The sequence below is a fragment of the Balaenoptera ricei genome, chromosome 10, assembly GCF_028023285.1.
Source record: "Balaenoptera ricei isolate mBalRic1 chromosome 10, mBalRic1.hap2, whole genome shotgun sequence".
Taxonomy (NCBI): domain Eukaryota; kingdom Metazoa; phylum Chordata; class Mammalia; order Artiodactyla; family Balaenopteridae; genus Balaenoptera; species Balaenoptera ricei.
The window spans coordinates 94,899,143-94,915,333 of record NC_082648.1 but is presented as its reverse complement, the minus strand read 5'-3'; the positions used below and the strand labels follow the sequence as shown (position 1 = coordinate 94,915,333).

The following is a 16,191-nucleotide window of genomic DNA, read 5'->3' as shown; positions in this document are numbered from 1 at the left end:
AGGCCAGACAGCTGGGAGGCCTCCAGGCACCTGGACCAGGCCCAGGGAGGCAGGGAGTGGTGAGGAAAACAGGAGCTGGAGCAGTAGGAGGGCCTGGGGGCTGGGCTAAGGACTCTGAACTTGATCCTGTCTTAACCCCTCCTTTCCCTGACCAAGGAGGAGGCCCTGCAGCTACGTGGAGGGAGGTGCTTGGTGAGACTCTCTGCCCGCTCACAGCGAGGGGAGGGCGAGTCTGGCTATGCAGTTGGGTGGGGACAGGCTTCTCCAGGGTCCTCCCTTCTCCCACCAACAACTATTCCGGGAAGTTATGGACCAGAGGCTAACAGAGGAGGACGCCCCGTAGAGTAGTCCAGCAGGAGGGAGCAGCGTCCAGCGTCCACACCCAGCTGAGGCTGCAGACGAGGGTCAGGGCCAGGCCGAGAACGGCAGAGAAGGACAGAAGGAGGAGGTCGAGGGCGCAGCCCCATTTACAAGTGTTTGGAGTCATCCAGGATCCAGCCTTTCTGCCCGAGCCCTCCTCCGCCCCCTCCTTGCCTCCTGGTGCCTGTGTTTCATGATTTCAATTGGCTGCCCTGGCCCCCGGCCTCATGCAGCTTCGAGGCAGAGGAGGACGCAGGGGACGAGCCAGCTCTCCTCTCCCACCTGTCCCTTACAGCGGGGAGCCTCCAGGACCCCCTCTGCTGAGTTCTTCTGTGCCGCGTTAGCCAGGACTGGGTCATACAGTCACCCCTCGCCGCAGAGGGGCCCGGCAACACATACCTGATGTCCAGGCCCTGAGACGAGAGGCAGAGGGTCGAGGGGGGAGGCGGGTGGCTTTGGAGGAGGTGGAACTGCATGAGAGCAGGTGGGCAGGAAAGCATCCAAGACACAGGAACACTGTGTTGTTAAGATCAAGTCTGAGAACAAAGAACAGGAGCTGGAAATGGACCAGCCGGGGAATGAGCAGAGCAAGGGTGGCTTGGAAAGAGAAAGGAACCTACTTTCGGCATCCTTACCCTCGCCGGGGCCGCCCGTGTGTATTCTCTCCATCCACACCGTCAGTGCCTGCAGCCTCAGGCACACTCCCATAGTGGACAAGCTGTCTGTTACTCTTCCTGAGGGGGAACCCTGGGCATCGCAGAAAGAAGGTGTTCGAAAGAAAGATTCTAGGATTTGGGCTTAGGTCAGGTCATTTGGGGGAGGCTCTAAGGAAATGGGGCCTCTGTCGATTGGGTGCCGCAGAGAATGGGGGGCAGTTCACACTGAAGGTGTCTCAGGAAATCCATCTATGGAGAGGGGAGACCAGAGTGAGGATAAAGGTATAATCGGTAAAGAAGGACAGTCAGTCATGCTTTTCAGCCAAGGGAGGGAGTGTTGTGTTGGTGGCAGCACAGTGATGAGTGTTTGCTGTCTCATTTCCTCATGCTCTCAGGGTAACCCTGTCTGAGGCTGGGGTCCTGTGAGAGTCTTTACGTCCCACAGGAGAATAGCATCGCCCTATTGTGAGTGCCAGCCCAGCCTGGGATGTCAGGGGCTGTTTGTTTGTTTGTTTTCTTCCTCAATCCTTTTTAAATAGTCATGTAAATAAACAGAAGGGAATATCCCCATAGACTTTAAAACTCCTCTTGTTATTAACTTCAATTAACAATGAAATATTTCCCATTATACTCACTCTTCTTTGGAGCATAGCTACCTTTTCTGACCTTTATATCTACCTCTTTGGACACACTTTATCTAAACTCTTCTCATTTGAATATTATTATGAACTCATGGCCTTTCACAGACTCAACCTGGCCTAAAAACATGATCATAGTAATCATTATTACTGTTATTTTTATTATTATTATTATTATTATTACTATATGTGAGTCGTTAGGACTTACCTGTGGTGCCCCTTCTAAACACTGCTCTGAACGTCTTCGAGAGCATCCTTGCCTTTGGAGTAGCAGATATGCCGGCCTGCGGAATTCACTTCCCCTGCAAGGAGTCTTGCTTCCCTTGGGTGGGCAGAAGCCCATGGGTGCCGATGTGGGTGGGCAAGATGCGGCTGGAAAACGTATCTGTTTAAGGTGACAGTTCACTCCGATTATTCTGGTTTATACCTGTCATCATCCCTACCTTTCTTAGAGAGCCTTGGTTTTATAAACACGAATGTTTCTGCTACACTGTTTCTGACAATGTTTCTGCTACAATGTTTCTGACAGTTGTAACATCAGGACACATCAGGCTTATTTCTCGTTGGCGCTTGATCCAACTGCTTCCATCATCTTTAAGGTGGTGGGTTACTAACTACTATAAAGGGACTTTTGCTGTCCTAGAGTTAAAACAATCCAAAATAATAAGTGCATATCTTTAAAACAAATCGATTCACACAGTAGGTTCTGCTCAGCCCTTCCCAGGGAAAACCACTTTAATTTTTTGCTTTTTCTTTAGGCAGTTAATCAATGTGTTAAAATGATTTCTTACATTGGGAGAGAGAAGAGTGTGAGAGTGTGCACTGGAGACAGGAACCTGGACTTGAATTCTGGCTTTGCCACTAGCTGGGTGCTTTCAGTAAGTTACTTAACCTCTCTGAGCTCCAGTTTCCTTGCTTCCAGGGTCATTGTGAGAACTAAAAGTGAGTGAATGCATACCAGGCACTTAGAATAGTGCCTGATGCAAAGTGGGGAGTCATCAAGCACAGTAGCTAATAAACATTAGGTACTCCATTTTTCTTTGTCTTGATTGAAAATTTTTGATATTATTTATTTACTTCCTTCCAGGAAAGATAATAATTTCACTTACTTTTATACTTCTTATACCGCTCCCCACCTTCTCCTAATACCATTATATCACTAGGGCCGAACAAAGTTTCAGGAGCCCTGCACGTCATAGACACTGGATCGTTATTATTACCCATTAGTAAACGCTAGTGTTCCCAATATCACGTAATTTCCAGAGTATTCCCTTCTTATCTTTTTTTCTGTATTTGGTTTTATTGCTTCACTTCTACAACTTTGCAGATGGCTGTCTCCTGTCTGATTATCTTCTCCTTGTGCCGCAACAGGAGAGCAGGATTCTGGCTGGGCTTGGAGGCCGCTGACGGGAGATGAGTAACTTTCCTTAGCTAGCGGCCAGCAGAGCCCAGGAGACAGAGAACCTCTCTGGGTTAAGTCCACTGTGGCACTGGTGGCCGTCCCAGGGGAACCCACCAGAGAACTCGCCCCTCGCTGTTCCCTGCAACCACTGCTCACTCATGATCAAGCCCACAGTCTGTTTTCTCTTTCCCAAGGGTGAAGCGACACCTCCTTCCAGCCTGACACAGGCGGGCGAGCTGAAGGGAAAACGCTGAGACCCCAGCTGCTGCTACCATGAGCACAGTAACCTTCTGCTACTTAGGTAGTCAGCTGCCTCTTCTCTGGCTGGTTCCTACTTGTGACCTAGAATTGAGGGTGGTGCCTCCAGGCTGAGTTAACCAACAGAGGAATCAAGAACCAAGAACGGGATGGAGGGGCTTCCCTGGTGGCACAGTGGTTGAGAATCTGCCTGCCAATGCAGGGGACACGGGTTCGAGCCCTGGTCTGGGAAGATCCCACATGCCGCGGAGCAAGTGGGCCCGTGAGCCACAACTACTGAGCCTGCGCGTCTGGAGCCTGTGCTCCGCAATAAGAGAGGCCACGACAGTGAGAGGCCTGCGCACCGCGATGAAGAGCGGCCCCCACTCGCCGCAACTAGAGAAAGCCCTCGCACAGAAATGAAGACCCAACACAGCCAAAAAAAAAAAATTAATTAATTAAAAAAAAAAAAGAATGAAAGCTTAAAAGCTAGCTGGCTTTTGGAAGTATAGCTAGGATAATAAAAGGATAAATTTGAGAGCTTTAAAAAAAAAAAAAAGAACGGGATGGATAAGCACCCTCGAGCCCCCAAGAGGGGCCAAGAGGAGGTCCCCAAACCCAGGGGTCTGTCCCCACAGCCTCCTTCCCGGCCCCCCCTCAGGGAGCCAGGACCAAGATGCTCACTTCCTCACCACCTACCCCTGCACTGCCATCCAGCAAGTGACTCAGAAGTGAGGACAGGACAGCCCATGGGGAGGGGGGACAGCAGATGGGAATCCCCGAGGCCGGGCGGGGCAGGGAGAGGAGGTCCACCAGCATCCCTGGAGGCTTCTCCTGGCCTCTCCCTTTGTCCAAGCCTCCTCCTGCTCCCAGACGCTGGGGCGTTACCACAGAGGCTGTTTCCTTCAGCTCTCGCCCTGCTGCCAGCCCAGCGGCTCTGCGAGGCTCAGTGGACCCTGAACTGAGCCCCGGTCTGGCCTTTGCCACCTCCCACCTGTGTGACCTGGAGCACCTTACCTGACCTCACCTGTAAAATGAGAATAATATTTCCCTATGTTGTTTTGAGGATCTAATATAACATGTGTTCGTGGCGTGGGCCAGTGCCCGCCACACAGCAGGGCCTGCCTAAGTGTCGGTGCTGTCCCCTCTACCTGGAGTTTGTTAGTTTCAGGTTGAAACCTCCCCTCCCCCAGACTTCTCACCCCTCCCCCCCCCTACTCCCCGCAGCTCTGTCGGTGCACTTGCTTACCAGGTGTCACTGCCTCAGGCAGGTACTGGTTCTATTGATCTCAACACCCCTGCAGAGACGCAGGTGCTCAGTTATTTCCCCCACCCACCCCCATCCCATCAATGCACAGATTTAGTACTGTGGGTTCCCTCCATGTAAACCCTGGGTTCCTTTCCCCCTTAGTGAAGGGGGAAAAAGAAAAACCTAAACAATCACCACGCACCCACATGAGCACCGCGTTTTCTTGAGTCTTGTTTCCTCAGGTTTGCTTCTCCCCCATCACTGCATTGCTCAGCAACCAAACCACATCCTGCCTGGAGCCGCCCACGAGAGCAAATTAGTCAAGCTGAAGGATAAGGGAGGGGAGAACAGATTAGACGCCAGGAGCCACCCCAGCAGACTCTGGGATCCTTGAGGGAGGGCTGGGCTGGTGAATTCCTGAGGATAAACTCTCCTCTGGAACAGGGTGATCTGCTGTTTATCAACAGTTCATCTTGGGTCCAATGGGGCCAGTGGGGAGCTGGGTCCCCTGGGACCAGCCTGGAGGAGAGAGAGGTGATGGGGATTGATCATAGGATCAGAGCCGGGGTCCCACCCCTCCCCCACCCGAGGAATTGCCCTCCACTGCCCAGCCCGGAGTGTCTGTGATTAGCAGGAGGAATCCTCTCCCATGGTAGTTTTACACAATGGCATGTGGTCTGAAACTTTTTTTTTTTTATAAATTTATTTATTTATTTTTAGCTGCGTTGGGTCTTCGTTTCTGTGCAAGGGCTTTCTTTAGTTGCGGCGAGCGGGGGCCACTCTTCATTGCGGTGAGCGGGCCTCTCACCATCTCAGCCTCTCTTGTTGCGGAGCACAGGCTCAGTAGTTGTGGCTCACGGGCCCAATTGCTCCGCGGCATGTGGGATCTTCCCAGACCAGGGCTCGAACCCGTGTCCCCTGCATTGGCAGGCAGATTCTCAACCACTGCGCCAGCAGGGAAGCCCCTGAAACTTTTTTTTTTTAATTGAGGTAACATTGGTTTATAACATGATATAAGTTTCGTGTATACAACAATTATATTTCTACTTCTGTATACACTACAGAAATTAGTTGCAAAGAAGCCCCATAGTATACTACAGAGCAGAATGAAGAAATCACAGTTTTTTAAATACAAGGAGGCTTCAAAGAATTGTCTGACGGTTGGCCTTGGATTCAACTTTTGACCTTTCTGCTTGCGGGCCTTGGGTGGTCCCTTATCCTGTCTGAGTCTCACTTTCTTCTTCTGTGATATAAGAATAATGCCTCTTTGTGTGGATATAGAGGGAAATCCATTTTACATCAAGTCGCAGCCCACACATATATACACACCAGTCGCCAGTCTCTTACCAGCAATTCTATCACCTCCAAATTTCTGAAACACACACATGTTTTTGGTAACTCATTTGGGCGGTAATCTTGCCGTGTACTGACCTGAGACTATTTATAGTCATTACAGTCTTTTTCCCATTTAATGTGAATATTTGTTTGTTTCACTGACAAAACATGAAAACATTCATTTATCGGGTGCTTTCCAGACTCTGCTGGAAGTGGTAACTAATAAACCATATGTGCCCTGTCTTCATTCTCTTTCTAAAGGTTTAAAATTTTAGATTCCTAAAGACATCTAAATCCCAGGAGTAGATAATTAGTTCTGGAGGCTGGAAGTCCAAGATCAAGGTACTGGCTGGGTTGGTTTCCGGTGAGACCTCTCCTCCTGGCTTGCAAATCACAGCTGCCTTCTTGCTCTGTCCTCACATGGCCTGTCCTCTGTAGCGGGGGCGGGGTGGGGGAGGAGATTGGAGAGGGGGAGAGAGAGAGAGAGAGAGAGAGAGAATCTGGTATCTCTTCTCTTCTAGGAAGGACAGGAAGCTTATTGGATTAGGGCCCCACACCTATGACCTCATTTCACAGTAATTACCTCCTTAAAGGCCCTATCTTCAAATACAGTCACCTACCTGGGGGGTCAGGGCTTCAACATATGGATTCCAGGGTGGGAGAGAAACAGTTCCATCCATAACAGCAGGTAACTCCACCAACAGTACCCCAGGTGACTGCTGCTCAGGAAGATGAATTTTAACCCCTTTACACTCAATACCATTTATGTTCCACCACAAATTCTTCTAATCTTATTCCCTTTTCTTTTCATCTAGATGTTGAGAGCTTTTTTGAGGACGTCATTGGGTGCCTCTGGGACATAATGAGCAGAGAGGAACTGCTACTCCTGCTGACTGAAGTCCTGAAGAGAATTGAGACTAAGGCCGCTTTGTCCAGGTAACCTGCATGGATGCACCAGGAATGTCACTCACATCCCCCTGCCCCAGGCTCGTTTCCTCCTGGCAGACACACCTCCTCCAGGCAGGATCCTATGGTTGGGGTTGAGGATGTTCCTTTTCAAGCTTCCATGGGGAATGTTTCCTCCTTGTCATTTGCTGGCAGTGAACAGCCTCAGGTTGAGAAGAGATGAAACCTGTAAGGAAGGGGCATGTTATGACCTTGGACAAGTTACTGAACTACTCTCTGCCTTAGTTTCTTCATCTGTTCAGTTTTATTGTGAGGAAACTGAGATCATGCATGCAAAGTGCTTCACATGATGGCTGAACATAGTATGTGCTCAATTAATGTTAACTTTCTTTTATTTTATTTTCAGTTTTTATGAGGTTATTTTTTAATGCTTATAGAGTACTTAAAGATAGTGTTAATCGAGGGAGATCTGAGTGGCATCTGACATCTGTGATAGAACAGGTCTCTATCTTGATTATACTGGTGGCTACACAGATCTACACATGTGATAAAATGACACACACACACAGTCACACACACCAATATAAAAACCCTGGTTTGATGTCATACTATAATTTTGTAAAATATAACCATTAAAGGAAAAGTGGGTGAAGGATACGTGGGAGCTCTCTGTATTGTCTTTGCAACTTCCTGTGAATGTATACTTATTTATTGACTTTTAAATTTTTATTGGGGTAGAGTTTATTTACAATGTTGTGTTAGTTTCAGGTGTACAGCAAAGTGAATCTTTTATACATATACATATATCTACTCTTTTTTAGATCCTTTTCCCATATAGGCCATTACAGAGTATTGAGTAGAGTTCCCTGTGCTATACAGTAGGTCTTTATTAGTCATCTATTTTATATACAGTAGTGTGTATATGGGTGACCAATTAATTTCTTCGTCCTTAAGTATATACAGAAACTTTAAGTGAAAATCAGACTGTAGGATTATACACTTATAAATAAAATCATAATCCACAGTAAAAAAAAAAAAAAAAAAAAAAAAGATAGTGTTAATGTCCCATAAGTCAATTGTTCAGGGAATCGTCTCAGTAGAATTTCAGCTTTGGGAGCTGAAGGTGGAGCTGGAGCACTTAAAGATAGTGTTAATGTCCCATAAGTCAATTGTTCAGGGAATCGTCTCAGTAGAATTTCAGCTTTGGGAGCTGAAGGTGGAGCTGGAGCATCTTCCTTAAGTCTTAGGGGAGATATGCTGTTCTTTTCTGATTTACAAAAGCAGGGTAGTAAATAGACTGCAAAGGCTCTTCTTTTTAGGAGGTTATTTTCAATCTCGCTTGTTATTGATATAAGCACAAGAATTAAAAGAAAGTACAGAAGAGATGATGCTAGTTCAGGTTTCTGCAACCAAAAAAAACCCGAAACCGAAGCTGAGATCCATGCAGCCCAAGTTTTCTTCAGTGGCCAAAGAATGGAGATGTGGGAACTTAATTCACAGATCAGCTTCTCACCCACATGGTGAGAGGGATTTGATTTTAAAGAGTAAAGACAGAGGGAAGAGGAGTGAGGCTAATGACAGACAGGGAGGCAGAGCATTCATCTGCAGGGAAGGGGTCAGGCTTTCCTGGAAATGGGGTGCCACGCCCTTTTTATCCTTTTTTGGTCTGCATCTTCCAGTCATGGTCATCCGTAGGTGTGTCATCTAGTAGCTAATGTAGTAAAATCAGCCTAGAATGAGACTGAGGGTTTGGTGAGGTCAGATACCTTGCCACCTTGGTTCCAGCTGGTTCTATACGGTTTTGGTTTGTCTCTTCCTATAACTTCCTCCGTTTTTCTCCAGACCCTGTGACTCCAACAGGTTCACCTCCAAATGGAAAAGTCCTTTCTCTAGGTGAATAAAGGTGGCCATCGAGGTCCAGAGTATTCTATTTCAGGGAACCTGAGGATCCAACACTGCGCCACCACTATTTAAACAACTGCTTTGAAAAACAGTTTCTAAAGGTAATTTCCTGGTGGTTTAGTGGTTAGGATTCGGAGCTTTCACTGCTGTGGCCCAGGTTCCTAATGTTAACTCTCAAAAGCTGTTGGGAAGAGACAGGAGCCAAGGGTCTGCTTCCTGTAGATGAGAACCAAGTAGGACTTCCTTTGGGACAAGTCAGAAAATCCTGACACCATCAGTTTGTGTTCCTGGGGATTCTGGCTGGAGCCCTTTTAATCTCCATCTTAGGAACTGTACCAACACTGCAGGATCCTGCTGGCCCATAAGGCAGAGAGGCTGGAGTGGAATTGGATGGAGCTGGGTTGGATCCTGGCTCTATCCCTGCCCAGCTCTGGGGCTCTGAGCTTAAGAGCTGGGGTCTCAGATTTGTCAGGTGTCCAGTGGGAATAGCAATTCAATCTGATGGATTGTGGTCATAGACTTAGAGTGAACTGCAGGGTCAGAGGCGGGGAACCAAGTGCAATCATCTCATCCAAAGGCCCAGGGAGGCCTGGACCAGGGTCAGACCCAGGGGTCAGGATGGAGCAGAGGGGTCCAGGTTGGAGGACTAGTAGGAAGGCTTGGGCAGCAGAGCCAGGACTAGAGTGAGACGAGTGGGTCCCTAGGACACAAAACAGAAGGGGCTGTGACCCTAGCAGAGGCCCTGTGAGTGGGAGAGGGGACATTTCTTCCCTCCCTGACTTGATCCTCTCATGCTGGGTGTAGAGGGCCCTGGGTGACTGTGTCCTCCACACCCTGCCTGGGACCTGGGGTTCTCCATTGCCATCTGGGACCCTCTTCCAATCTACATAGAGTAGCCCTGACCAGTGGGAAGGCCGTGTGGCTTAGTGAGACCTCCAGCATCACAATGAGTGGCTGCCAATTTTGTGTAATTTGAGGGATTCTGACGAGACTTCACAAGTCCCCACCAAAGAGGAAAATTCTTCCTCCACCAGCTTGTGCAAATGCAGGTCTCTTCAGGCTTAGCAGTTCACATGGATGTTTCTTAAAATCTCTTGAATCTTTGAGAGGTTCCATAAAGTTGCACATGGCCTTGGTGTGCAGGCATGTGAAGCTGTCACCAGCTAAGGTATGAGTTAGGCTGGTGACCCCTGAGAGGTCGGGGGTGCTGGGTGATGGGTCAGGAATCAGTGAGGCGGGCTGGAGAGTCCAAGGAGAACCAGGGTTAATAGCATATCACCTGCTTCCCAGTCAACTGGGGCAGTGGATGGACCCAGTGACCTTCAGCTGGGAAGGCCAAGGGCATCAGGCTTGAAGGAAAGCAGATGCCAGGCAAAATGATGGTTAAGGTTCCTTCTAGCTCTGATTTTGGGTTTAAAAAACCTTTAAGTACGCAGAATTAGCCAATCTGCAAAGGCTGAGGGCATGGCCCCCAGGACTGTCCTTACATTTGACACCAATGGCAAATTTGGGAGATCCCCACAGCTACCATCAGGTCTGAGAATTCCCTAGAAGGAGGCACAGAACTCCCTGAAAACTGTCACGATCCCAGTTACGGTTTATTACAGGGAAGGATGCCGGTTCCCATCAGCCACAGGGCAGAGTCTGGGCGGGTTTCACACAGGAAGCTTCCACTGTCCTCAGGACGTGTCACTGTCTTGGATTCAGTGTGTGGCAGGACACACGGAGCACTGCCCACCAGGGCCGTTCACCCTGTTTAAAGAAATATATTCTGACAATTGTTAAAACAATAAGGAAGACTCTCTTCAGGACTATCGTGATAGGTGTGAAGACCATTGCAGCAGAGGAGACAGATGGGCTCAAGTCCGAATACAGCAAAGATGAGTGGGGATTTGTAGCCGATGATCAGAGTGAGGGGGGTGGGATGGAAAATCACTGAGAGGAGACATCGAGGGCAGGGGGATTCTTGTTGAAATTTGCTAACAGGATTCTTGCTAAAAGCAAGTAAAGGACTTATGCGTCAAAGGTGGGAGATGAGGAGTTTGATCAGATATCAAACATGATAAGATCTAAACAGTGGGAAGGCTTCTCACTAAACTGACTTGGACGAATTTTTGCTGAGACTGGGCAATACAGGCCGTCAACGACAGGACACCAAAGGCGGAGGTTGAGGCCTATTGGAGAAGAGGGCTCAGAAGAGCCTGACTAAAACTTGACCAAGGAGAGAACCTTTTTCAACAGGACCCTCAGTGTATGGAGTTTTATTTGGGCTCAGTCACGTGCTGCCTGCACAGCTGACCTGTTGTCTCCTGCCCTCCCGGAGGTCAGACTAATGCCTTAGTGTCCAGCTCCTCCAGAGGTCAGATGTGATACCACGTGACCCAGAGGCCCCATCACATGTCACCCTGTTAGACTGTCCAGTGGCCAAAGGCCCAGGCAGACGAGGACACTCGTATCAGCCAGAATATTCTAGGGGCTTAGGGACCCCTTCCTAGTAGCCAAGGGCAAAGGGCAGGTTGATTCCTCACTACACACTCAGGTTCTCTGAATGAAGGTTTTTCTGCTCCAATCCCACTTCTCTGTGTTTATCTGTGGAGTTCCCACTCTACCTACTCTTTGGAAGTGATTGTGTTGACCTGCCTCTGAGGCGTCTTTATCAAATAGCATTTTTTTTTTTTTTTGCCATGCCACGTAGCTTGTGGGATCCTACTTCCCCAACCAGGGATCGAACCTGTGCCCCCTGCAGTGGGAGCACAGAGTCCTAACCACTGGACCACCAGGGAATTCCCTCAAATACCTATCTTAAGTTAAATGTATCCTAAGATGACTTTTGCTTATTTATTCCATGATTGAATAAGTATATGGAGCATCTACAGGGTACAAAAACATGTGTTTAATGTTGAAAGAGAAAAATTTACATTTGTGAAATTCTTTTCTATTTGATTTATAACAAAATCTCTGTGATTTACAGAATAGATCTTGTTGAGCCTATTTTATGGACAAGCAAACTGTCTTTCTAATCCCTTGACCTTCATTGTTACAGGGAAGACTCAGATGCACTGCATCAATATCTGAGTGAGCTGAAAACAGACTTGGCCGTGGAGCACCAAGTCACGCTCCAAAAAGACCAGCTGGACAGGAAGGGGTTTTTGAACAGGTTTCCTCGGGTAAAATGGGAGCTAGAGGAGCTCATAGGAAAGCTCCACGCACTCACAGACAAGGTTGACAAGGTCCACAGGGACCGCACCATCTCCAAAATTGTGGCCAACTCCACTGGCGCTGTGTCTGGTGTCCTGACCATACTTGGCCTGGCTTTGGCACCCATGACAGCGGGGGCGAGTCTGGCACTCTCGGCCACTGGATTAGGGCTGGGAGCAGCAGCTGCTGTGACCAGTGTGTCCACCAGCATCGTGGAACTCGTCAGCACATTGTCAGCAAAACCCGAAGTCAGTCGCCTGATGTCAACTGGCGCTCCTGGAGGTACTTAAGATCAGCCCCCAAACTGTTAGCACAACAAAGAAATTCACAGAAGCCGTGCAACGCATTGAAATGAATATCCGTGCCATGGAGACGGTCAAAAGCAACCCTGGCTTAGCAGTGGATGCAAACGTCTTCATCAGCAGTGGAATAATCTCAGTCCAAAGCAGCCAGCAGGAAGAGGTTACTTTCAAAAGCACGGCTCTGGCAATGACCAAAGGAGCCCGGATTGTGGGTGTGGCCACTGCAGGTGTCTGCCTTCTGATGGATGTGGCCTTCCTGGTGAAAGAGGCAAAGCACTTGTATGAGGGGGCAAAGACGGAGTTGGCTGAAAGGCTGAGGCAGCTGGCCCGGGAGCTGGAGAAGAAGTTGGAGGTGCTCACCCGGATCTATGAGAGTCTGCAGTAGGGCCTGACTCAGCCACTCCCCAAGCTGTGCAGGGACCAGGGACACTTGCGGGGGCCAAGGCACGGAGGCACCTTGTTAGAGGGAAAAGGAGGGCGAGATAACATAGATGTAGCTACGTGTTAGGAGTTTGGCATTTCTGTAGCTGAGCACAGCAGGGGAGGGATGAATGCAGGTGGCAGATGGGGGAGAGAGAAGGAAGGAGCGTGGAGCCTGGATGAAGGGAGGGGCCTAGAGAGTGAGGGGAGGAGAGAAGCCACTTATTTTGGACTAAAGAAGACACTGGGGGGGCAGTGTCTGGGGGCAGAATAAAGGGAGAGGCAGGGGGAACTAGCAACAAGAGGCCAGGAATATGAAAGGGTTGAACACGGGAAAAAGCCAAAGAGTTGTTAGGATTGTTGGGATCCAGGAGAGGTAGCAGGGGCTCCTCTCTCACCCCTCCCCAGGGTTTGATGTCTCTGGTGGTGGTCTCTAGCCCGACTTTTCCAGTCTCAACTCACCTTTGATTCCAGCAGGTTTATCTTAATTAGGCAGTGATTTCTTCTTGTTTGTTTTTTTAATGAATCATAGTTGATTTATACTATTGAGTGGGTTTCCAGCGTACAGCAAAGTGTTTCGGTTATACCTGTAGCTCCCTGTGCCCTACAGTAAATTCTTGTTGTTTATCTATTTTTTGTATGCTAGTGTGCATCTGCTAATCCCATACTCCTAATTTGTCCCTCCCCCACCTTTCCCCTTTTATAATCATAAGTTTGTTTTCTGTGTCTGTGAGTCTGTTTCTGTTTCGTAAGTAAGTTCATTTGTACTATTTTTTAGATTCTACATATAAGTGGTATCATATATTTGTCTTTGTCTTTCTCTTTCTGACTTACTTCACTTAGTATGATAATTTCTAGGTCCATCCAAGCTGCCCCAAATGGCATTATTTTATTCTTTTTATGGCTGGGTAATATTCCAGTGTGTGTGTGTGTGTGTGTGTGTGTGTGTGTGTGTGTGTGTAGGCGAAGGTTTTGAAGAAACCCGCACAAAACTAATCACAAAAATAATACTTAAAATGAATACAATATATGTCATCATTATTCTCACACGGACTCCAGCCATGACCAATGACATGAAAAATCATCGTTGTCATTCAACTACAAGAACACCAATGACCAACACCCGAAAAACCCACCCACTAATAAAAATCCTCAACAATACATTCATTGACCTCCCTACCCCATCAAATATTTCACCATGATGAAATTTGGGCTCCTTACGAGGCATCTGCCTAATCCTACAAATCCTAACAGGCCAATTTCTAGCAATACACTACACACCAGACACAACAGCTGCCTTCTCATCAGTAACACACATCTGCCGAGATGTCGACTATGGCTGAGTCATTCGATATATACACACAAACGGAGCTTCCATATTTTTTATCTGCCTTTATGCCCACGTAGGACGTGCCCTATACTATGGGTCCTATACCTTTCAGGAAACATGAAATATTGGAATTATCCTATTACTTATAGTCATAGCCACCGCATTCATAGGCTACGTCCTACCTTGAGGACAAATATCATTCTGAGGCGCAACTGTCATCGCAAACCTACTCTCAGCAATCCCATATATCGGCACTACCCTCGTCGAATGAATTTGAGGTGGCTTTTCTGTAGATAAAGCAAAACTAACACGATTCTTCGCCTTCCACTTCATTCTCCCTTTCATCATCACAGCACTAGCTGCCGTCCACCTATTTTATTCCTTCACGAAACAGGGTCCAACAACCCCATAGGAATTCCATCTGATACAGACAGAATCCCATTCCACCCTTACTATACAATCAAGGATATCCTAGGCGCCTTACTATTAACCTTAGCCTCACTAATATTAGCTCTATTCTCACCCGACCTGCTCGGAGACCCCGACAACTACACCCCAGCAAACCCACTCAGCACACCACCACATATCAAGCCAGAATGGTATTTTCTATTCGCGTATGCAATTTTACGATCAATCCCCAACAAGCTAGGAGGAGTCTTGGCCCTGCTGCTCTCAATCCTAATCCTGGCATTTATTCCAATTCTCCATATATCCAAACAATGAAGCATGATATTCCAACCCTTCAGTCAATTCTTATTTTGAGTACTAGTAGCAAACTTACTAACGCTAACATGGCTCGGAGGACAACCCGTGGAACACCCATATATGATTATCGGACAATTTGCATTCGTTTTATACTTTCTTTTAATCCTAGTGTTAATACCAGTAACTAGTCTCATTGAAAACAAGTTCCTAAAATGAAGAGTCTTTGTAGTATAACACAATACCCCGGTCTTGTAAACCGGAAAAGGAGAACAACATATCTCCCCGAGACACAAGGAAGAAGCACTAAACTTCACCACCAGCCCCCAGAGCTGAAATTCTATATAAACTATTCCCTGAAAATAATATATTATAAGACATTCATAAAACCACAGTGCTATGTCAGTACTAAAAATAATTCATTCTACTACATACATGCTATGCGTACTGTGCGTGTCTGTTACCGCCACACAACCGCTCTAATGTCTCTTTCCCATGTATATATGCACGTATATTGTATGTATAATCGTGCATTGCATTATTTACCACATGCCTAATAAGCATGTACATTATATCATTAATATTACATAGTACATATACATCATTGGTCGTACATAGCACATTAAGTTAAATTGGTCCAAGCCAACATGTTTGGAATCCTGTCCGTTAGATCACGAGCTTAATCACCAGGCCGTGTGAAACCATCAACCCGCTCGGCAGGTGTCCCTCTTCTCGCTCCAGGCCCATGGCTTGTGAGGGTTTCTATTGATGAACTTTATCAGACATCTGGTTCTTACTTCAGGGCCATCTCTCCTAAAATCGCCCACTCTTTCCCATTAAATAAAACATCTCAATGGGTTAATGACTAATCAGCCCATGCTCACACATAACTGTGATTTCATACATTTGGTATTTTTTATTTTGGGGAGGAAAGTGCTTAGACTCAGCTATGACTTTAAAAGGTCTTAACACAGTCAAGCAAATTGTCGCTGGACTTGGATGTATCTGTTATTTGGCAAGAGCAACCTGAGTTGTACAATCAGTTAATGGTTACAGGACATAGCACTTTACTATTCCCCCCACGGCTTAGAACAGTTCTATATCCCAATGAATCAACCTCAACCCCCTTCCTATCATACAGATGAGCTACTTAGATATTCACCACCCATATAGACAGACATCCCCCTAGATTCGCCAACCATTTTATCAAAAATCTAATACTAAGTCTGACATAAGCCACGTAATACAACCATACAAACATCACCTATGTGCAGCAAGTTAATGTTGCTCGAACATCTCATAAAGCAAGACACTGAAAATGTCTAGATGGGCCCACTAGCCCCATGAACATAAAGGTTTGGTCCCAGCCTTTCCATTGGTTTTTAATAGAATTACACATGCAGGTATCCGCACCCCGGTGAGAATGCCCCCTAAATCACTAAGATTAAAAGGAGCAGGTGTCAAGCACGCCGTACCAGCAGCTCACCACGCCTTGCTCAGCCACACCCCCACGGGAGACAGCAGCGATAAAAACTGAGCCATAGGGGGCTTCCC

The 16,191-nt window shown here is 47.4% G+C and overlaps 1 protein-coding gene and 1 pseudogene across 1 annotated transcript; both read left to right on the top strand.

Annotated features, from left to right (window-relative positions):
• The first annotated feature begins 161 nt into the window (after positions 1–161).
• Positions 162–12,732, top strand: LOC132373540 (apolipoprotein L3-like). The gene is given in 4 exon segments (XM_059936885.1): positions 162–192; positions 6,693–6,813; positions 11,729–12,154; positions 12,156–12,732. Coding segments are annotated over 3 exon segments (915 nt in total). The 5' UTR covers positions 162–192; positions 6,693–6,739; the 3' UTR covers positions 12,571–12,732.
• A 985-nt stretch (positions 12,733–13,717) lies between these two features.
• Positions 13,718–14,856, top strand: LOC132372702 (cytochrome b-like; annotated as a pseudogene).
• Positions 14,857–16,191: the final 1,335 nt, after the last annotated feature.